Source organism: Dermacentor albipictus, chromosome 3, assembly GCF_038994185.2.
Source record: "Dermacentor albipictus isolate Rhodes 1998 colony chromosome 3, USDA_Dalb.pri_finalv2, whole genome shotgun sequence".
NCBI lineage: Eukaryota > Metazoa > Arthropoda > Arachnida > Ixodida > Ixodidae > Dermacentor > Dermacentor albipictus.
In genome coordinates, this window is record NC_091823.1 from 50082081 (window position 1) to 50105397 (window position 23317).

A 23317-nucleotide genomic window follows, 5' to 3' on the forward strand; every position below is an offset into this window, starting at 1 on the left:
TGGCTGCTACATTAGTTATACGTTATTTAGACACGACGCAATTAAGAAGTGATCACGCAAAATTCAGAATACATTCTTTGAATGTTTGGTTTGTGCTATCTTCTGAATCGTCGACCTTTTCCTCGTCAAAGTCTCTATCCATGGTCTGTCAGGATAATTAATGTAAAGAACATCGAATTCTGAGGCCTTAAGAAATCTAGAAGCGCACATCTCGTCTCTTGCAATGACGCCACCTGTTTATTGCTTATTAGCTCGTGTGTCGATAACATAGCGCACAAAACGCTGCTCCAGTAGCGAGTCGTAACAGAAAACACCTATCACGGCTGTGATTACTGTGCAATTATGGCGCAAGTATTTGTCTTAAGGTGCACATTTCTTTATTGTCTTGTTCCGATCTTGACTTCATAAACTGCGGATATCTCTTTATCATTTTTATTTTGTTCGCTGCATGTAACTGAACCGCGTTTCTCAACGAGCAAGCTGTCGTTCTGCGCTACAGCCACTGGCAAATTCTTTACACCTGCTATCTAATTCAGCATTATGCCGCACCGCTCCCGATTACGGGACATAGGAGAGCGCATTCGGCAGCGCATCACGCCTCTACATAGAGCAACGTTGAAAATCTTAAGCGTTGCTTCTGCAGTACACACATCGCTACAGTGCTTCAGCCCGCTCGTAGTTGGGTTACATCGTGATACGTATCTTCAGCGCGCACTACACAGCCCAGCGTCATGTACAAGTGCCGATTTAAGTCATCAGTCGAGGGACTTAGAACCTAGAAATGTCACCCCCGCAGAATGGCCGCCGCTCTCCAGTTCTTTCCCCACGAGATGCTCTCAGTTAGCGGCGGGATCCGCGCGCTAATGCGATACACGAGCGAAGCGGCGGGGCGACTTGGCACACTTTCAACAAACGCTGCTACATTTTAGTGCGAGTCGCTGCGACCTTGAGAGTTCTTTTTTTTTCTCTGCGATTATTCTTTCTGCAAACTGTACCCGCCTGTCTCTACAATATATCTCACCGCCGTCACCTGCACGTATTTCCCCAGCACGCGCGCCTGCTTTGCAGACGGTGCGCGTCAGCTTGGCAGCGCAGTCATCCATACAGCGATCGCCGTACGCGAAGTGCGCCTCATAATAAGCTATAGCGACGCGCAAAAACGCTGACAGAAGATGGCGCGGTGGCGCGAACAATCTTTTTCAGCCGAGGAGGCTGCACTGAGAGCACGCCTGGCCGCCCGAGATTTGTTCGCCTTAAACGCGTCAGCGGTCTGGCTCGGTCGTCGCGCTGCCGAAATAACACATAGTTGTTTAGATGGCGCGACGAGCGTAAAGACTGTGCAGAAAGATGCTTTCTTTCCTTCTTTCTTGCTTTGTTTTCCTTTGTTTGTTTGTTTGTTTGTTTGTTTGTTTGTTTGTTTGTTTGTTTGTTTGTTTGTTTGTTTGTTTGTTTGTTTGTTTGTTTGTTTGTTTGTTTGTTTCAACCGCGCAAAGTTCCTGCGCATTATGTGATTTTTCGGAGCGAAGCTCTGAGTACTGGTCGTAAGCTCACCTTCGACGCAGACCCTTGAAAATTTAGGTGGCTAAAACAGACGTTGTCTCCTTCTCACGGGCTCTGTGGGCTGTATCGTTTAAGGACAATGACGGCCTTAAGTCTGCCCTCGCCACGTGCTTCAAATATATAGAAACGAGGAGAACGAGATAATATTTTTGACGCGCCCATTAACAAGAGTGTTCTAATTTTTTTAAGTCCCCCAATCGAGAGGCTTTGCCATTGTTCGCATTAGTTCGCAATAACAGAGCAATGACACTAAAATACGATGAACTACAATAAAAATAGTCATGAGCCCGACGCCGCATCCGCCTAATGCTTTCGGCCTGCATGAAACTGCCCCTGTGTCCCGAATTACCTCGCACAGAAATATTCTTTCGAAATCATTCTGTGCCAGCGAAACCTTTCATCCTGACCACTGTCATTATTTAGATGGGGTCTATTTTAGAACAAAGACCGCTTCCAAAGCTCTGAACTGTGATAACTCTTAATATGCGAATGCTAGTTATGGTAATGTGGCGACCGGCCTTTGGCTCTCTGTCTCCAATGACAGTGTTTTACAGTCATTCGCCTTAAAAAGAACACCGAGATGTTAGCAAGTCAACAGTTGTACTACACGGGCTTTGAAGCCATATTGCCTCTCCTGTGCAGTCATTCCTCATGCTCCCGCAGTTGCCGAATCATGCTCGACGCCGGCAGGGGCCACAGTCTATTCCTCTGATTCGAAATGTATGTGCGTGGCTTTGAAGACTAACCGCAATCAGCTGCAGGCAGGAAAGAAAAGATATTGACCGAGCCTTCGCGCAAGATTCGATACTGGGTCCACTGCGCTTGAATCCAACGGTCAGACGCACCGATAAAACTCTCGTGGTCGGCCTTATAGTGGACGGCTCAGCTACCGCCTCCTTCGGTGATACAACCGGCTCCGTTTCTTCGTTGAGTACTGCGGTCTGCAATTTTTTTTCTTTGCTTATGCGCGGATGAAAAACGAAACAAAAAATGGGCGGTATTGTTTAGATACTCATACGCTTACCGTAAAACTACACACATAACACAATGACGGCGTATCATAGACGTCTTGTACATTTTTCAAACCTGAACTTGCTTTCACAGATACGGAGGCCGTGTCCGAGTGCAACTGTAGGGGCCACAACGGTGACAAGATAATATGGGGTGTACTGGTGTGTTTTCGTGGAAAACAAATATTTAAAAAGTTCTATACGCCGCGCTCACTTCTATTGTAATACGGCCGTCTGTGTTTGTCGATTGTTGATAAGTCGCAAATAAAGGCGAATCCCGGGCGCTTTCAGTTCAATATGTCCTCTGGGCAATAAGAAACAAACAATTGATATCTCTATTTGATGCCCAAATCGTGCCTCGAGGGCTGTGGGATGTCTACTTTAAAGTTCGCAAGTGTACTAGTCTCCGAACACTCTTGATCGGATTTCGGCTCAAGTACCCACTCTAAAGAAGAATAATTCGATTCGAAACTCGGGAGTTCTTACGAGCACATACAATGTCGCCAGAAAACAAACGACGCTACAAAGCTGAAAGGACCGACATGAAAGATAGTGCGGAAGGGCAGGATCTCATAATCGATACAGCTATAGTGCGTCGTTTTTAACGACGTACCCACTCTGCTCTTTGACAGTACTCCTAAGTCTGTGCTTGTCCATCGCAGGAATGAAGACGTTAGACGTATTGTGGATTTTTTTTTTCATCATCGAAGATGGGAGATGGGTTCCTCGCAGTAACCAGAATCTTGCCTTCGCAGGACAAGGGCTCTCAGTTCACTGAAGAACAATGCCACTGGAGTCCAATGTGCATGCACGACCTCGATACCATGACAGAGGGAGACAACAACTCTTCGAACTGCTCCTTGTCTGAGCAGTTGACGGGTGGCTGTACCGTATTGAGAAGCAAGAGCTCTGTCTGGCTAGCTCGAAGCACATAGTTACTATAACGTCAGCCTCTGATGTTGCACAATTGATTGATTGTTTGATTGATTGATTGATTGATTGATTGATTGATTGATTGATTGATTGATTGATTGATTGATTGATTGATTGATTGATTGATTGATTGATTGATTGATTGATTGATTGATTGATCGCTTGGTCGGTTGATCGAACAGCAGAGAAACATGTTCGTGCGGCCACGACGACCAAGGATGTACTATACCGCCTACTACTCGATTGTCACAAGCACACTGCACATGACAGCGCCTTGAACAAGAACTGCGTTTAACTGACTCACACTGGCTTATTTCACTTGCCAATTTATTAGGCACATGGCCATTAAAAGTTCATCGCAAGCTATGGAAGCACTTAAACGCTTCTTTAAAAACGCCGTCATTTGTGACAATTATTCATTCTACTGCGTCGTGAGAAATTGCCTCATTTGTGCATCTGAAAGCGGTGTAGATTAGACAGCCACGGGGCATTGTTTCAATGACACTTTCCGAAAGAAACTTTCACTCTTAGTGTGTAAGACGCTTATCTGTTTAAGCATTACCTAGTGAATTTATTTGTACTTAAATTGCTCATCCTTTATAATCAATCAAGCGAAAAGGGGTAGCTGGCGCCGTTTTCTAGCGATGGCTCTGTTTATTTTAAAAGCGAAGCTTTGCGAACCTTGCCGGGTTTCGTGACCGTTGCTGCGGCCTGACTCTGAACTGTGATTGAACTGTGGTGAACTGTGATGAACTGTGAATTGTTTCCTCTTAAGAGGAAAAAAGCGGAATCAGGAAAGAAACAATTTATGATAACTCAAAGGAAAGCTCACTACTTTTCGAAGCTAGAACGGGATGCCTTAGAACACGCACCTACAAAGCGAGATATAAAAAGGAAGAAGAAGCATGTGCTTGCTGCGGTAAAGCTGGGGGAAACAATGGAGCATGTTTTATTAGAATGCGAAGACGTCTGCCCAGCGGTCAGTTTAGGCACCACTGGCCTCCTTGAAGCCCGTGGATTCAGCGAGAGAAGTGGAAAAGTAAACATTTCCGCAATAGAGATTAGTAAGAGGCGATAGGAAGATTGGTGGAAGAAAAGCAAAGAAACGACAAAAAACGGAGACGTACAAAAGCACAGTTCGCAATAGGGGTCCAGAAACTTTTGTATGGGAATTCATCGTTAATTCGTTTTCTTTTTTAACATAGGTAGGACATTAGGCTATAAAATAACAAGAGCTTGGTGGCGCAACCCACCACCCCGTTCCAAAGGGAACGCTCATAACATGCATCCACATCCATCCATCCATCTGATGTGCCGGTCATGTGGGGGAATGAAAAAAAGGAACCAGAAAGCTCCCCTTCGTGCATCCTCGACTGCACGGTAATGAGAAACGTTTTCTTGCGGACGGGATAGATTCGAGTTGTGCAATTCGAATTGTACGTATGCGCATGCTGCCTCTGAAACCATGATCCGTCATGATCGGTTCAAGGTGTCCGTCGTACTCGCTAGTAGTCAGCAACTGCGCTTATCAAAAGGCTCGGTATAATTTGTGTGCGCCCACACTTGTGCGTGCGTGCGAGTGTTTGTGTGAGTATGTGTGATCGCGATTCTTCATGCACTCACGCATAGCTTCGCTGTAAGATTCCACCTCGTTGGATCTGCTGCATTTTTAACTCAAGATGAAGAAAAGACCGACAGACCGACAGACCGACTGACCCGACCGACCGACCGACCGACCGACCGACCGACCGACCGACCGACCGACCGACCGACCGACCGACCGACCGACCGACCGACCGACCGACCGACCGACCGACCGACCGACCGACCGACCGACCGACCGACCGACTGACGGACGGACGGACGGACATGTGCATAAACAGCTTTGTGCTCATATCGCGGTAGGATTCATTCTCGGCATTCAAGCATATTCTGTGCTCTAGAAAAGCGGTGAAATGCGCACAGCGTCACAAACTACGCTGGAGCCCTCTAAGAAGAGCTAAAATTAGAATTCTCCGCTCAAAACTTTGCATACTGCTTGGCGCATTCTATGTTTTTCAAGCATGGATATATAAGGACGATGTCGCTATGTTCAGCAAAGCAGGCACCCGCTGTCTCTACCCCCGTCTTTCTCGTGGCAGAATCGCATCTGTGCCCTTACGTTTCCCTCTAAACCGCATCGATCGGGGTTCAGTCGTTCTCGCTTTTATAGCCGATTAAATGTCTCCGTGTGCCGATTCAGCAGACGTCGATGCCGTTCTTGCTTACTGTCGAATAAGTGAGCATAAAGAATCCGTTAAGGCACTCTTCGCCATGAGGGCGCTTGAGAAAGAGATAAGGTGAGGCTCAAAAAGATTTGGAATGGAGGCCTCGATGACCCGGTCGCACAAAACCATAACGTTTATTTTCAGTCAAATATAAAAACATCTTCATAATTACTACTGCGCAATAATACCAACTATAACCCAATTCACCGTTCTCATAAAAATGTCAATTCACATGTTTCGCCTCCACCCTCAAATTTCCCATAACAATTGACAAATTTGAATGTATACGCGTATAGACTTTGAGAGAAATGACCTCCTTATTAAAGACTGATGGGTATCGAAAATAAAGCCATGCAAGCGTGGATCTGGCCAGCCAACGGGCCTAATTGACTACGGACTGAATTTACAAAGCTTTGCGTTCGTGTGGCATACTAGCCATTGACCGACCGCCTTCGCTGACGATATGTCCAGCGTCAGCATTGGCTCGAATTTTCTCTTACGAACAATACCGGCATACGATATTTGTAATACCAGCGTAAGATATTGCAATCAGGAGTTGGCTGCAGTGAGAACTGCTCCCCCAACTCCAAACTTCATTCTCCTCAACAGCCTGAAATAAAATTACTAGTCTGAACTCGAGCAAAAGCTGCTGATGATGTACCCTAATCGAAAGTACACGCCATACGATCTTTGTCGTTATATCGCAACCTATTCGCTGCGTTCCTGCGCGTATGTTTCCTCCATTACAGAGCTAATAACCATCGAATATATAGATAGACGCACAGTATTGTTACAGTATTGTTACAAGGCCTTTGGGATACCAGAAATTAAGATACGTACTCTGTTGTGCTTCGGACCGAGTGTATCTTGTGTTTGCCGATGTAATGCATCATTATTAGACTATAGAAAAGTAAACACGCCACGGCCAGCTTGCCAAGGCAGTTCCACTTCACGTTGATTAAGTACGCTCCTTTTAACTGCTGTTTGCTTATGCAGCTACAGCACGTGGAGCATCATGGACACCCTTAAAGACTTGCACTAATTTATTCGGTAACACCGTTCCAAAAAGGTAGAGCAAGTTACTAGCTAATTGAATGCCCCTCCCGATAAAGAAGTTTGTCTAAAGGCCTTCTGAAGCAACGTCTCCGCTTATAGGCTACTGATCTAAATTTCGTTTCCCGACCACCTTGTTTGCGTCACATTAGTGTCGCGTGCCTGCGGTGCAAGGGAACAAACACCTCGTCGGTCTCGCAGCGTTGCTTATCTGAGAAACCAAGCAACCCAAAAGTTTTTTATTATCCCACTGGCTTAACAAGCCCAAGGAACTACGTTCCTCAAGAGCTTTAGCGTTGCCTCCGAGCTATCGATGCTGTAATTGACTCTAAAAACAAGTACATCACTGGCAAACCATATTGCTAACCCTAAGGCACGCTATACACCTCTGGGCCCGTATTCAAAATACTCTCTTAGGCAATGATTGTTCGTAAGGAAACATGCAAGCCAATCCTGGTGCTGGGCATATTATTAGTGAAGGAAGACGACGAATGGCAAAGAATATTTACTAGCAAAAAGCTTTGTCAGTTTGGTTTCTGGTTTTCAAGGAGATAAAACGTATTCCTTTGGTGTGGATACGGTAACCTCCAAAAGAGCCGTTGTGTGTGGGCAACCGGTTACTCCCGCAAAAAGAAGTCGTCAGAACGCCATTTGTTCTTAGAGGGTAGGTCATGTAGACATCAAGCAATACAAAAAGCAAGCAATGATGACGTTACCACGCGCTCAACGATAGCAGACTCAACACTGTGCCAATAATAACAAGCGCGTAACACGTCATCAAATGCGACGAGCGAGAGGGCTGAATATTTTAATTCGCGAGCACCAGTTTGTCGTTCCGTCCATTTCGGAGCACACTGACAATATCCGTGAGTCTATGGTCCCTACGACGACTATACGTGTATATACCTCGAGTATCCGGCGCACTATACGGTAATTACGTCGCGTTCACCTTATCGTCGTCTATGCGCAGGCGTGCAAGCACGCACAGGAGCTGCCTCATGCCTCTGTGTACACGTAAAGGCGACGGCGTTTCACCGAGTCAAAGATACTCGGACCGTGGCCACACCCGTCACTGGCTCGAAAAGCGATTCGTGCACTAGTGCAGTACTTGAAGTGCACGGCTTAACAGACCGTTTATAGTGTCCTTGTGTATGGTGTCCCTCCCACGCGTACTCAGTGTTTACTCTCTCCCTTTCTTCCGCTTTCTATTCCCCTTTCCCCCCACCCCCAGTGTAGGGTAGCAAACCGGATGCTGTTCTGGTTGACCTCCCTGCCTTTCCTACCCTTGTTTTTTCTCTCTCTCTCTCTAAAGGCGACGATGAAAGATTTCTCGCAATACATATGCCCACTACTACGACAGTTGCAACCAAAGCATCGCAATGACGCACCCGTCGGCGCTCGCGAACTTCGCGAACTTCGTGCCGTTCGCTCGGGACACGACCTCGTGGGTCCCATCAGTCAGGCAAAGACGCTCGCGGGCCTTTTGTTTGCGCCGCATCGATCCCTCCACCTTTCGCGCACGTCTTGGGTGCGCTTGCGAATGCGAAAGCGGTTGCGTGTCAGCCGGTGTCGGTTGCGTGTCCGTTGCGTCTAGGGGCACCCTGGCTGTGGGTGACCCGGTGAGCCCTGCACAAAGGAGATGTATACCAGAGAGCACCTACATATATCACCGCATACTCTGTCTGGGTATACGCCTTATTGGTTGCGCAGACTGTGTGGAATGCGAGGAGTGCTGTCTGTATGAGGGCGCGCATTTACCTTTTGTGCGTCCATTGCAGACTGTCTGCCCAGAACTCCTCGTATTTTCTGCATACGCTGAGATTGCACAACGGGACATTAGACGCTCTCGGAAGGATCGTTCAATAACTATAGAAGAGCACATTCCGATATTACGAAAAATATTACGTATAGACGCTGCCGCGTGAACTCGTTCAAGCCACTGTTCCCGGTCATGCCAGTCTAAGGCTACACGCTAACGGCCAAAAGCAGGTTGCAGGTCCAATGTGCTACTGCTCAAAATGGCAAGGCGACATTTGGCGACGTTTATATTCACGATTTCAGGATTGCGTTCTCTGCCGCAGGTCGGCACATAACTACTAACTCCACTGAATAGCACTGGTTGAAACATTTACCAAAAAATATACCTATATGCACGTATGCATGTACATATGCTCTAGTACCAATCCATGATATGTATATACTGGAGGTCGGCAATCACCAGCGCAGTATTTGGCGAGTTCGGACAACCAAACTTTGCCGTGAATGGTTATCCTGAGATGTAGACCAATACTTCGATGAGCCCAGCATGTTGCAAGAATATGCACTCTCCGTACAAGCGACGCGCCCCCGCAGGAGCAGTCTCTCCTTCACCCGAAATTCCGAAAACCTTTCGTACAGAATGTGAGCGCGGAAGAGAGATGTGAATTAGAGAAAGAAGGAACCTATACTTGCGCGCCCTGTGCACGGTTTCCGACCCTCAGTATTCGTGTATCGAAGGCCTCCAACAACTCGCTTGAGCTTTGGAGACGCGCGTTCGAAGGTTATTTACCGGTACAACTTCCGATATCGTCCCTTACGCACATCACATATGTTTGCATTACTGGCACCTTGCACAAAGCGTCTGTGGGAACGATGCTGTGATGCTGTGTTTGGCTCTCCATTAAAACTACGCTTTGGCGAAGAAACACGTCCGAGTGCTCTTGTCTCTAACTGATTTCCTCTGCCTCTGTTAATGAGGTAAAGCGGGACGAAAAATACCGCATCTGCCGAGTTGCTTTTAAACCAGGCACTGCTGCCTCAAGCTCGGCGCACGTGTCGTTCATTTCAATACATGAAGGTATACATATCACGCTGGCACTGCATTAAAGGAAGCCGCCTTAAGGCCTCTTGGTGGTTCTCGATCTCGCGATGATCAAAGCGCAGACCCCCCTCCCATTCAGCGTGCGCTCTCAAGTCTTCGCGTTCTCGAAAAATCCTGTCACGACCGCCCGTTGTCCGTGGTATACGTTTCGAGCGCTCTGCTGAATTTGGCATTTCGGGCTCCACTACGTAGTCTCCCACTCGCACCCGCCGCCCCTTTCTATGCGTTAACGAAAGCATGCAGAGCACGCCGGTGATCGCGACAGTGGGGTTTGACGGCGCATTCGTGGCGGCTCGTTGACGATTGCAGGCACGTTCTAACCGCGCGCGCTCACAAACATAGCGGTCTCTGAAGCAGATGTCGCCATTATGTATACACACTGCGGGAATCGGCATCGCGGAGCTCCGAAACCGTGAAGATGTTGCCGCCAACCGCATCCTAGTGAGGGAAACTGAAAAGATGCGAAAGGGAGCCAGGTTAGAAAATAATAATCGAATGCTCTCGACAGAACTATTTGCGTGAAAGCTGCGTGTTTGTTTTTATGCGAAGCATATTAACGTAGGTTTCGGGCCTTCGCGCGACGCCCGGCGGTGGCCACCATTGACCCTGAAGTGGGGTCACGTGACATGACGCCACGTGATGACGTCACACAGGCTGCAGATGGGGCCTCATATCGCGCCGTCGGACGTCGCCCGGCGGAGGCCTCCACGCTTCGGTTCGCGCCGTCGCGCGCGACGCGGCGGCGGCGCCACCATCGCTGCATCACGTGATATGTGACGTCACGCCAGGGATGAAGCGGCGCGCGCCCGCCGTCGCGTCAGTCTCTGTGCCCGCAACCGCGCCAGCGTCTTTGCGCCGGGCGTGTATGCGGTCAAGATGCCTCCAAACGCTAAGGATACGCTAAGGTTAAGCCCAGTGGATGCTTCGCATCCACTGGGCTTAACCATGATAAGCCTCCAATTTTTTTGTATTTTTGATTTTCAGCTGTCGTGTCCCACTGTGGTGTTTGTCTCATACATTGGGTAACGGGTCGTTCAATTCGTTGTGGCTTGAGCACTGTGCCACCGCCTAACTCGAATTTGAAAGGAAGTTGTCCGGATCATTATTCGCTCTTGCAGTCTCTGAAGCACGACCTATCGGCTTACGTAGAGCGTCTAAAAAAATGTGACGTTCTTTTTTTTGTGTGTGTGACCCATATACTATGAAATGCTATAAAACTTGATTGCGAGAGATGGGCGCTGTGGGAGGGAGTAACCCGTGGGCTCAAGAAAGAAAGTGCGAGTTCTCGAGCTTAAAACCAAAGTTAAAGGCTAACCTATCCTTCTCTATTCTTATGCTTGGCCGCTCTAGAAGAAGAGCGTCCGACCATGTTGCTTTGATCACCCGAACCATTGAAGAGAAGCTTTTTTTGCCTCTCCCCACACTTTATTTCTTTACTTATTTTTTCTTGAAGTTGCTGACAATTGGACGGTATACTCTAGAAATGCGAGACAGAAGAGGCTATGCCACGACTTAACTTTTAACGAGTTCCTGCCGCTTACAAGAGTTCCATGCATAAAATGTGTCGTCATAGTTATATGGCACTACTATTTTGAATATCCTGTTAGACAAACTATAGTTCTCACGAACGTTCCTAACCTCCTCTGTTTTTTTTTTCTCCTGCCTTTGCTTTTTCGCTTCGCTAGTCTTTCCGTCTTTTACCTTATCCTTCCCCCTGTACAGGGTAGCAAGCCATAATCTTATTCGGGTTAACCTCTCTCTTTCCCACCCCGTTTATCTCTCTGTCTCTCTCGCATACCTAATTAAGGAACGAATTACGGCACCGAATGAAGTGCTACTTTTTTTATCTCTGCATCGAACGCCTGCTTGGACACTCCTCACTGGTGTGTGCAATTTATTAGTTTTGTCACGGAATAAACCTTAATAACAAGTTAAGCTGCGGTCCGCACGATTGGTTTGGTTTGCTTTTCATGACTCTTGTGCGCTTCCTCTTCTTCTTCCTCCTTTTGATCGTTTATATTACGTGCCAAATGAGTTGCAAGCGAGACCAGAAACCGCATTTTTGCGAGTATCATTTGCCTGCTATCCCATTCGTAATTTATCGTCCACCTCGCCGAGCCGCTGAACCTGGGGCGACGCCTCCTGCGAGGCAGTGAAGATCAGAAAGAACGGGAAAATGGCAAACAATTGTTACAAAATTCGGCCCGGGTCCGGTAGAGGGAATAACGAGGCGAGAAACGCTAAACCTCTCCTTAGTTTGCGCGCGTGTTAAATCACTCGCACAAACAGGGTAGGGCGCGTGTAGTTAGGGAATGCACACGGAAGCGTCAGCCAGAAAATAAACGAACGGGCGCTCCCAGAAGCCGGGCTTCAACTTTCGAAAGCTGAAAAGATGCCGTTTAAGCATGACGGCGGACTACGCGCGCGCACGTCACCCCCTTCACGAGATGGCGAAGGAGGCTTCAATCACGCCGCGTTGTTCTGGTTGGAAGCGGCCCTACACCGGGGCGGGCGTGCAAAATTTCACGCGGGGATATAAAGCAGCACGCGCCACCCATGGTGGCGTCATGTTTACTTTGATAGGAAGGTCGAGAAAGATCGGAGATTTGTGCGGATGCGTTTGCGTCGGCCGTTCGATTGTTTTCTTTTTCTTTCGTTCTTTTGCCCAAATAAAGGAAGCGAAAGTAAGAACAGAGAAGGATGAACGGTGGGGTATGTGGACGAAATATTCAAATGAACAGACGACAGGAATGCAAAGAACAAGAAGTATCGGGAAAGAAAGTGGGAAAGAAAACGGGATGGAAGCCGAGAATACATTCAAAGAAAGAAAGAAAGAAGGGAAGTATAGTCAGGGAAGTAAGATAGGGCAAGAGGGAAAAAAAAAGAGAAAACAACGAGGACTGAAGAAAGGAACGACAGAAATAAAGCTAAGAAGTCAAAGAGAATACGGAAATGGGGAAGAGAAAAACACGAAATAGAAGCAGAGGAGGTAAGGGCGAGAAAGGGAAACAGCGTGCGCTCATGTAGCCGCAACTCTGCAGCACCGCTCGCCCTTCCCGTTCTGCCTCCATTTGGTGAGCTGGGGAAGCAAGAACGAACGAAGGGAAAGGCTCTCGCCTACGTCGGCGTGGTGGAACAGGAGAGCGAATCGTCCTATAGCGGCTTGCTGTGTGGCGTTGCCAGAGCCGGGAAAAAGCTACGTGGAAGTTTCGGGCGGGACAGCGAGTTTGGTCGATGGGGAATCGGAAAGACGAGATCTCGCTATGCGGTAAGAGCCGGGTCTTCAAGACGGGCTCTCCAATTGAAAGCTACCAGCGGCATGTCGTGGCTCTCCTCGCATTGTTTGCAAGCTATAAGTGGAGTCTCCATAATAAAGTTTTTCATCCATCCATCCATCCATAAGTGGAGTCTCCAGAAAAAGACTACGCGGACATAGACAGTCGTCGCTAAAGCACCACCGCTTCGTCGGGGCGGCGCCAGGCATGAAACTTTCCCGGTCGCGTATGTGTGTGTGTTAGAGAGAGAGAGAGAGAGAGAGAGAGAGAGAGAGACGCACGACCAGGCTCGTAAAAACAATATGAAAATCCCTCCAGTATCCCTCCACCTAACAGAACAGAATATTGCCTGGCAGAACCACATCTCCCAATTAAGCAAAAGGAAAATATATTCTGGTAGAGTGCACGTGCTTGCGTACTTGTAATCATGTATACCAATGTTTTCATAACATGCGTTTCTGCAAATCCAAACTCATACATGTTGACATTTTCCCCAGCCAAAAACAGTTATCGCTACATTAAAAAAAAAATATAAGTTAAGAATGTCAAACTTTCCAGCACTGGACTCTCGGTCTGGAATGTTTGCCCAAGATGATAGAGCTCCACGCGATCGTGTTTTCTCAACACGGAGTTGGCGTCTTTCCTCGAACATCTAACGAAACGAAATAAAATAGTGGTCATAACAGAGAGAAAGCCGACGGTTTCGAAAACCTAAAAGAAGAAAGCGAAAGAAATCTCGCTTCAATACAATAAAGAATCTCTGTTGACGTAAGCCTTCTCGGGTTTTTCCTTTTGTCGCACTGCTCTGAAACTCATGTTATCCTCTTCCATGCACAATATTTTGACAGCGGTTAGCACTCGCGAAATTGCCGAAAACAAGCAGTACATTTCCGTTGAGAAGTGACGTAGAGCTACGGACACGGTATACACTACAGTGGCGCGAATGAATTGCCAATCAGCTCCCTGCGTGTATGAACCGTTAAGTCCACACAATGTGTCGTCGGTACGCTAACTTTTTCTGAGAATGACAATACCGTTTGGCAATCTTTATCCGACGTGGCTCACAAGGCTCTGTTTTCTCGATATATGATATACGGCCGGCTTGTAACGCTTTATCTACGCCATTTTCTGCGTGCTTTCCAAAGAATTCTCGTTCACGAACAAACTGTCCGAAAAAAAAGCTCGTGCTGGCTGTGGCACTTCGGATTTCTTATTCTGTAATCCTCAATACAAAGGCACCGAACAGAAACTTGGCAAGTCAGCCTAATTAATTGTCCTGGTGGGGCCTAGTTAATGAGTTAATACGAAAGAGAAAACACATTAACGTGCGCACATTAGGTCGATAAGCAAAAGAAAAAAGAAGTCACTGTCCTACGGGAACTGAAATCGATTATTACGAAAAACGCATACGACGAAGGAGCGCTAGTACTTTGGGTCCGGCTTTATTAATAAATGAGCGGCAAGACATGAAGGTACCGAGGCATTTATATCTGGTTGCCTAAGAACATTTCTATATAAGCGATGACGTTATGCAAGAGTATCCTAATGGAATTCATGACTGCTCTTGGCAAAAGAATGGAAGCATATCCAGCTGTTACGTTTAGATGGTTAGGGGCCGAAGGTTAATCGTATGCTCTGTTCATAATAATGTCTTGTATCTTTCAAGACAGTCGCTAGCATTGTTATGCCGTTACAACTCGCTTTGCAAGAACAGTGCGCAAAGGATAAGAAAATATATTGACCTCGCCTGTGGTTTCAAATGGTCCATAAACAGATAGCAGGAAAGTTTATCATAGGGACAAATAAAGGGGAAAGAAAGGCTGACGGTGTCACTTCAAGGGATTCGCCAAGCTTAAACTGTAAGGTTAAAATGGCACGGCATCCACCTTCACAGGGGCAAGCTTGTTACGCAAGGCTCCCTTGTCCGTTACGCTTACCTTTCAGCGAACTTGAGAAAAGCGCAAGGTGAAAGAACTTTCGCTCAATAAAGAATTGTCGCACACCTAAATGTCGCAGATATCTACAAAATGACATATTTGAGCCTTCTCTACTGTCGGTGACAACCTAAGAATTACAAAAGCTGGGCCCACGAAACTGCAGTGAAGCTGCCCTTCATCTATGCAAGAGAGCCGAGACAGCTGAAATCCACTTACAGCTTAATCACTTTGCTGTAGTAATGTAAGTACCAGGCCAATTGGAAAATAAAAGCTCGTTGTTTCAAGCTGAAATATTAACTTTCACTAAGCACTGATTTCAGGATCTTCCATAAAATTGGCCCAGATTTTCAGGTTTCATCCTACAGTCAGTGACACAAAGACAAATCTGTACAAAGAGCCTTTTTAAGCACGCAGAAACGTTTGAAAAATCAGTGAAGCGGTTTTACGTGCGATGCGGTTTAATCCCGATCTGATTATGGGGCACGCCCTATGGGGGACACCGGAAGTTTGGTCCACCTGGGATTCTTTAACGTGCGCTTAAATCTAAGCACACGGGTGTTTCGGCATTTCGCCCGAAATCGCCGATTTCGCGAACGAAATGCGGCCGCCGTGGCCGGGACCATAGCCAATAAGCAACCACGGCGATTGACGTCGTGGAAATAAGCAAACCAATTGGCTGGCGCATCTATGCAAACTATGTTTAGTTGCACAGAGTACAAATAACCTTTTATTCTAAGGTTGGTCACCGGCTATACAGAAGCAAACTTCGTAGTTCAGGTATTCGTCCTGGTCCGAGGAGGAACTCGGAACCTGAAAGGCCGGCATCGATCCATCTTTTTGGAGCTATTGCTTCGCGGTTTCATATAACCACGCAGACGGTCGCACGAGGTCCAATTAATCGACAGCTCGTAGAGTTGAGACAGAGAGAGAGAGAGAATGAAGAGGAAAGGCAGGGAGGGTTAACCAGATATGATTCTCCGGTTTGCTACCCTACAATGGGGATGAGGGATAGGGGTTGCAAATATCGAACGATGAATTAACCAAACAAGTTCCGCGGAAACTCGCGACGTTTCGAACCTGACGTAGTGGAAGCAAATTCTGTTCAGTGCCTCTGTATTTTGTTCCTTGTGCGTTTTCATCGTCGTTACGTTATTTCTTTCGATTGTAGCTTCCCTATATTTCTCGACTGCGATAAATCGCCAAAGCGGATAAGCCGGCCTTTGTGTTCGTCTTTTATGTGTTCCACATGCGGTTTCGCGTTGTGACACCCATCCTTAAAATAGCCAATTCGAGTTTTCTTTTTCTTTTGTTATTCCAGAAGCGCGCACTCTCTGTTGCCGACACTGCAGAGTCGGTCCCCGCGTTCTCCCTGATTGCCATTTGTCTCGCATTCAACAGTCGTATACGCGCCTCAAAATAAATGTGCTACTTCCTTTATTGATTGTCAGAAAACATGCTTCGAATGCGAGTCGGCGCCAAGGCCACATCACATATGTGCTCACCATGGCAACCGATTTTACAACATTACCTCAGCGCAAACGGCATAGGTGAATCTGTCGCCACAAAGACGCATCCTTGCATCGCAGAGTGTTTACATCGTTTAATTATGGAATGGCAAGTTCGCCCGTCGCGCTGCCGGATTGGCGCGAGTGCTTTATCGCGTGCCATGTGGGCCCAGTTGATTGCGTTACAACACACGTGCGCTTACTGGAGACGGAAGCACTCAGGCGGAGCGCTATTCCCACCGACGGTGCGTTTCTTTTTTGCATCTGGAGCGCTATAATGTAACGCTGTTCCACATTTCTCTGTTCCAATTCTGCAATCAGTCCAGCAGGATTGGTCAAAAATTTCTGGGCCACCCCCACTTCGCCTGTCTATCTCGCGACGTCACGAAAACCGCGAGAACGTCGCATCTGATGTGATGTGCGCGCACTGATTATGCATGATTATACCGAACGAAATAAAAATAGTCATTTCTGATTCGACGCCTTTTTGGCCGTTTAGTACTTTGCCATTGATCAAAATTTTTCGGGCTGCGCCCACATCGCCTGTCTGTCACGCTACTTCACGAAACCGCGAAAACTCACCGCGTCAAAGTGACATGTACGCGTGAAAGACGTATTATTATGCCCAACAAAACAGATTTTTTTTTCTGAATAGCCGGAGGCTACCTCGTTCCGAAAGGAATAGAAAATGGCTGCCCGTCGATTGCTCTGGCACTAGTTGCTCGGAGCGGCCGGGGAGCATGGATTTATTTGCGTATAATAAACATTTTTCCTTGGCAGTATAACATTATTAAACCCTTTTGGCACATATACGACGTCACTGTGTCAACTCTTCTTGGCTTAGGATCCGTTCAAGCGCCATTTTTAACGTTCCTTTGCTCGCCGCCGCGATTTTCTACCAGCCACCGCATGTTAAGTAAGGGAAAGCGGACCAATCGCAGAAGCCAGCACCACCCTCCTCATCCGGTTATCTCTCACCTATAGCATCCCCTTGCCCCTCCCCCAGTACAGGGTAGCCAACCGGAGATAATCTCTGGTTAACCCTGTCTTTCCTTTGCCTTTCTCTCTTTTCTACTTTCACCGGGCTTGCTCGGCCCTATCAAAACCCTCTCAACTTGAGCGTGCTCCTCGCCTCTTTTCTGCCAATTCTATGAGACAATCCTCTCATTGTAGGCGATGATATTCCCTATTAAATAAAAAAAAAGTGGTCTCCTATAAACGAGGAGCGCGTTTGATTGGGCTTTTCAAACAACGCTGCGGATAACCGCCAATGGTTGCGTTGGTGGCTACGTAAATTTGACGTAAGGAAATCGAAACAAAAACAGATTGGAATAGCTTTACGTTATAGGACCCCCTGCACTTTTTCGTCGACACCGAAATCGAATCGCGTCCAGAAGTATTCGCGACTTTATTCGGCACGACTCGTCAATATGGTGTCGTGTAGGCAGCAAAAGAACACACGGAATGACCGTATCACTGCTGCTCGAAAAGACGTTTCTTCTTGCAATCAGGCAGCAAAGGAATGGCAGTTATGGACGTGGTTTAACCCAAGAAGAAAACCTGGGCGATGGCATATGCGTCAAGGTCTATTGACTATCTAGAATACTGCTCCTACGTCAGTCAAAGATACTCGGACCGTGGCCATACCCGTGACTGGCTCGAAAAGCGATTCGTGCACTAGTGCAGTACTTGAAGTGCACCGGCTTAAGAAACCGTTTATAGTGTCCTTGTGTATGGTGTCACTTCCACACGTACTCAATGCTTACTCTCTCCCTTTCTTCCTCTTTCTATTCCCCTTTCCCCGCCTCCAGTGTAGGGTAGCAAACCGGTTGCTGTTCTGGTTGACCTCCCTGCCTTTGCTATCCTTGTTTTCTCTTCTCTGCTCCTACGGCCATCGCAGCCAGAAACCAATCCCATGATTTGATCCATGTACTTTCCAAATACAATGACCCAACTTGCCCAACAACGCATCCTGCTAATCCCATGACGTTATGCAGAATATCAGTCACCGTAACCGCACAGCCACCGTAGTAAGAATTCATTCATTCATATAATAATTTATTTAAATGCGAGCGTGTAAGTAACAGTGCATCACAGAATAGTGTTTTGTATTTTGGCAGAATGAATCTAAAAAGCGTTTGCGAAAGTGCCCATATTCGTTAAGTATAAGTAACGAATACCAGCGTTGCAAAACAGCTTTAAGCGATCTGTCTTAAAGTGACACATGTGTCCAACATTGAGTGGTCATGCGCAGCATCGGTGACTGCTTCACCGACTGTTAGTTGCCAGAGATTCAGGTCTTGTTAGATACGGGGATTAGAAAGACGTTGTTCGGCTGTTTAAAGCCGCGGAACCTGACTATCGCGTGCAGTGTTCTTCCACTGTTTATTCGTGGTGTTCTGTGCTCTGCTATACTCTCTGTTCTTTTTTTCTCCTAATCTTCTTATTTCTTCAAGCAAGATAACCTAACATTTCTTTCAGGAAGCAAATGTTACGTTGTCTTTCATTGTTGCTATTGTGGTGGTTTTGCGGTTTTTCTGGACCAAAAATAAAGAAGCAGACACACACAGGCGCTAGCGCCTGTGTGTGTCTGCTTCTTTATTTTTTTTACGTCCTTGTGTTTTTCGCGCTACAAGAAAAACTGCAAATTTTACACCAACAAGCCCAAATATCTACAGTGATGGACTTTGTGGTGGTATTTGTATCTTTTGATGTTCGTGCAACAACGACAACTACAACGACAATGACGCCAACAATGCCAGGGTGTACTTTCACTGTATACACTCCCCTTCGTCTATATTCTTTCCATTCCTCACGTTTTCTGCGCATTAATTTTTCAACCTTGCATAGAAATCCACTCTCACTATCTTGTTATAGTACAAGTGTTCCCTAATACATAAGATTTCAGTACTTTTCGTTGCGCTTTCTTACGAAGCAGACTATGAAGTGTATGAGTAGATACAGAAGCTATACTTCTCGGTCATTTTGTGGTAAATGCAGCCAAACAGCATTTTTATTTACACAATGTGCGAGAGTAAAATGTTGCAACAGTAATGAGAAAGCATTTACCGTACAACGACTAACGTATAATGGTAGAAAATAGTCAAATGATAGAGTTAATACTGGCATAACGGAATAGCATCGCATACTTGACTGTTCAAAAAAAGTTGCTGTAAGGAATTTAAGCGTTTAACTGGACCCTAGAACCGCCAGCTGTGCTACCGTTACGGTTGTTCAAACGCATTTATCTATCTATCTATCTATCTATCTATCTATCTATCTATCTATCTATCTATCTATCTATCTATCTATCTATCTATCTATCTATCTATCTATCTATCTATCTATCTATCTATCTATCTATCTATCTATCTATCTATCTATCTATCTATCTATCTATCTATCTATCTATCTATCTATCTATCTATCTATCTATCTATCTATCTATCTATCTATCTATCTATCTATCTATCTATCTATCTATCTATCTATCTATCTATCTATCTATCTCTTTTTTCACTTTTTTTTACCTTGCTACCTACGACATGTGTGTAACACGTAACTGTTATATGAATGGTGTCATCTGCGCTGCTGAAATCGCACTACAACTTTTCGACCGTTTAAACATGAAAGACACGAAATTGAGGGTAGTTGTATTTTGCATATTTGGCCGGTTCTAGGTCTTCCACCACACTATTCAACACTTGTGTCATAGGTGCATACGTGAAAGTTTGACGGCGCTGTGTTTTGTGGGCAGTATCAAAGCACTTAACAGAAGAGCGAGATATTTCCGAAAAGTTCATGGCACCAATGAAATTAAATTCTTGGCCTTGCGAAAAATATACGCCCCGAGAAGTATCTCGACATTGTGGCACTTTTTCACGGCGGCACTGAAACAATTTTCTTTCCAGCTGACCTTGTAGAGATCCCAAGTGCCTCCATGCAGAACACGCGAAGATTCATTTGCTTGTTTAATTAAACCTCTAACTTTACTGCCCTACTTTGGGAGAAGGGAAAGAATATGGAGTAAAGTGCGAAGGGCCTGATACGCCTGGCCTTCTTTGGCGCACCCTGTTCATTCCCACAGGTGTCGAGCTACGAAGCTTTCGTTTCGGTAGCCATACATAATCGCCGCACCCACATACTGGAGTAGAGTACTGAAATGTCAGTAGTGACAATTGATGCCACGAAATCCAATTTCACGGAACGTTGCAGCGTGTTAACGCGTTCAGAAACGTCACGGGACCGGAAATGTGTGCAGGCCGCGACTTTGCGTAAAGTGGTGATGAACTGGGAGCTGTAGCTGACGTGGAGTGTCTTCTGTTACACCGCACCTGGTATAGCACGCCACGCCTTCAGCCAGGAAAACATCTCCACATTTTCATTGAAGGCAGCATCTTTCTCTTCTGTTGCACCTGATATCATGGCCTGTGTCCGTATTATGGGGACAACTGCAAAATGTGTCCTCCGTTGGCTCGGCAGGTTTGCGTGGACGGAGTCCCTATAGGAGCAGACGCGACGTCGACAGAGGTAACTGCTGCAAAGCGCTGCCAGAGGGAGCAGCAGACACACGTAGATCTGTAGCAGGCACACATGCACGACACGACCGCACGAGCGGCCACGTGACCATGCGGGATGGAGCATTCACTGTTGGAGACGCTCTGGACAAACTCTTCGCTGAACGTTTGAGCAGTTTTGACACAAATTCTGCACACTGTATTTCACAACAGCTTTCCTGCAATAATGCGACTACCTAAGTGATCGCTAAGAGCTTTGGACGGGCTCAGTAAAAGGGCGAGCGAAAGGCAACAGTCACGTGGCTGCCATTCTGCCGTCCGCACTCTATACGGGGATGATCTACAAGAGAGTCTACAAGAAAAGACACAAAAGTCTAGAGAAAACCAACCATAGTCTGTAAGGGAACTTAACAGGACCTGCAAGAGAAACTTTCCGAAGCGAAATGAAATGAGGGGTATGCGAGATATCACCCCACCCACCTTGCTAAACCTCCCAGCCACATTTTAACTTTCACGTCACTGGTATTTGCTTTGCTGGCTTGTAAACATTTAAACTTTTGTAACGATAGTAACTATAGGCGCCGCAAAGCGTACCTAACGCTCGCTGGCTGCTTCCTTCGTCCTCACCCTTTGCCCTGTTTCCCGTCTCGTAACAAGTGTCATCACAATACCGCTGTTTGCAGTCCAAAAATTCCTGGGCTGTCGTCCAACTGATGTTGAGCAAGAGATTAGCCAAATGAAATCTACATGCCACAGTTGGTCAAGAATTAGTAGGAAATCGCTTGTGCGTCTATAATGTATTTTCAGTACCAGTTACATAGCTGCCAGATATTACGCTAAAATGAGCGCCAAAAGCCCCCGCTGTCCTTGCGGGGATGAACGCCATTTTCTTTCTTCTTCGTGCCGGCAGCAGCGCTAGCTGCCACTTACATGGGACGCAAGTTTGAAGCGAGCGTGCAATGCGTCAGCAGAAATCGTAAATAACGCTATTCTTTACTCTCCACGCGTGCATTCATCGGCGAAAAACGTGACCGTAAGATTACACAGACAGGACGGCCATAGCCGTAATTCTCCCATATGGCCACAGATGGCTCAGCAAAGGAAATGGGCGGTCATTCGAGGTGAATGGGCTTCAGTGAGATGCAAGCGGTAGGCGCAACAAACCGCAATACCCCTGAGAAAAGAACATATCCCACATACTTCTAACCTGTACTCGTATTTCAAGGGGTTGGGAGTGAAGGCGAGGCTGCTTTACAATCACGTCAATTCACTCAAGACTCAGCATGCTTGGGGTCGCTCATTTATTGCCTCACATGTCCGCACCACACTCCTTCCACGCAAACACTGACTATTCCTTGACTCACACCTGGAATGAAAGCAATGGTAAGCTATATGGTAGAAATTGTTGTTACTTGTACACTGCTGTTGCGCGTCTTTGGTGGTAGGTGGGAGTGCACAGCCGTGTTTTTTTTAACTACAGCCTAACATACAGCCGGAGAAACGTCACGGAGTAATTACGATACCCTGCATAATTACTTTGGACATGTCCTCATTTCGAAGTCCACTAGCTACTACGCGCTCCTTTTATCGATATAGAAAGACCGTACAGCAGTTCATTTATGGCTCTACCCACTCCTGATAAATGTGAGCGCAATGATAACAAGTCCGGTCGTGATTAATTCATTCCATACTGACTGAGTATTGCTACCGAGAAGCACCTATGGACCGGTCGCATCCGAAGATAAATGAAGATTTGCATATATTTAATAGAAATGCTGGGGCTTCTCTGCAGCGTATCTACTACCGTTTGTACTTTGGGAAAGCAAACACCTTGTTAGGAATTAATATGGCGCGATAGCTCACAGTTTACATCGATAATCTCTTACTTTCAGGAGTGTTATCCTCCCAATAACTGTTGTGCATTGTCCTTAAGCTTCGTAATGTCGACTCGTGTGTACACGTCGACGTCAATACACTGCCTCAGCAGTTCAGCCAAAGAAACTGCATTTCTCTCTCTCTCTCTCTTACCAGGAAGGCACGCCACTATGAGATAACGACAAACAAAAGCCATTTCTGTAAAGGCGCCGTAGAAAGTAAAACGCATATCAGTCGCACTCGTGAAGCTCTGCTACATGTCGGGTATCTTAACGTGAACAGGTCCTGGAGACTGAAAGCGACTAAGTACGTTAATGGTCAGTTTCCAACTCATGCACCCTCGCTGGCGCATTCCTCTGACATGCTAATCCACTGCGAAGTGGCTGAGGAAAGCGTTTTCTCAGAGGGGAAAGTGCTCGCTTTCTTCCGTCGTATTTTATTTTATTTATTTATTTATTTTATTTAGAAATACTGTCAACCCTCAGTTGAGGGTCATAACAGGGAGGGATGTTACATATACGTTCA

The 23317-nt window shown here is 46.5% G+C and overlaps 1 protein-coding gene across 3 annotated transcripts in view; it reads left to right on the forward strand.

The window, feature by feature from the left end:
- rdgC (retinal degeneration C) overlaps window positions 1-23317 on the forward strand; it is a 352883-nt gene that overhangs the window by 241515 nt on the left and 88051 nt on the right. The window contains exon 1 of one of the 3 annotated variants that reach the window (XM_070535421.1): window positions 22173-22300. The exons of the other annotated variants lie outside the window; for them this stretch is intronic. Within the exon in view, the coding sequence (XP_070391522.1) occupies window positions 22201-22300 (100 nt within the window). The 5' untranslated portion in view covers window positions 22173-22200. Of the gene's footprint in view, window positions 1-22172; window positions 22301-23317 lie in introns of those variants that run through there. 3 annotated transcript variants of the gene reach the window in all.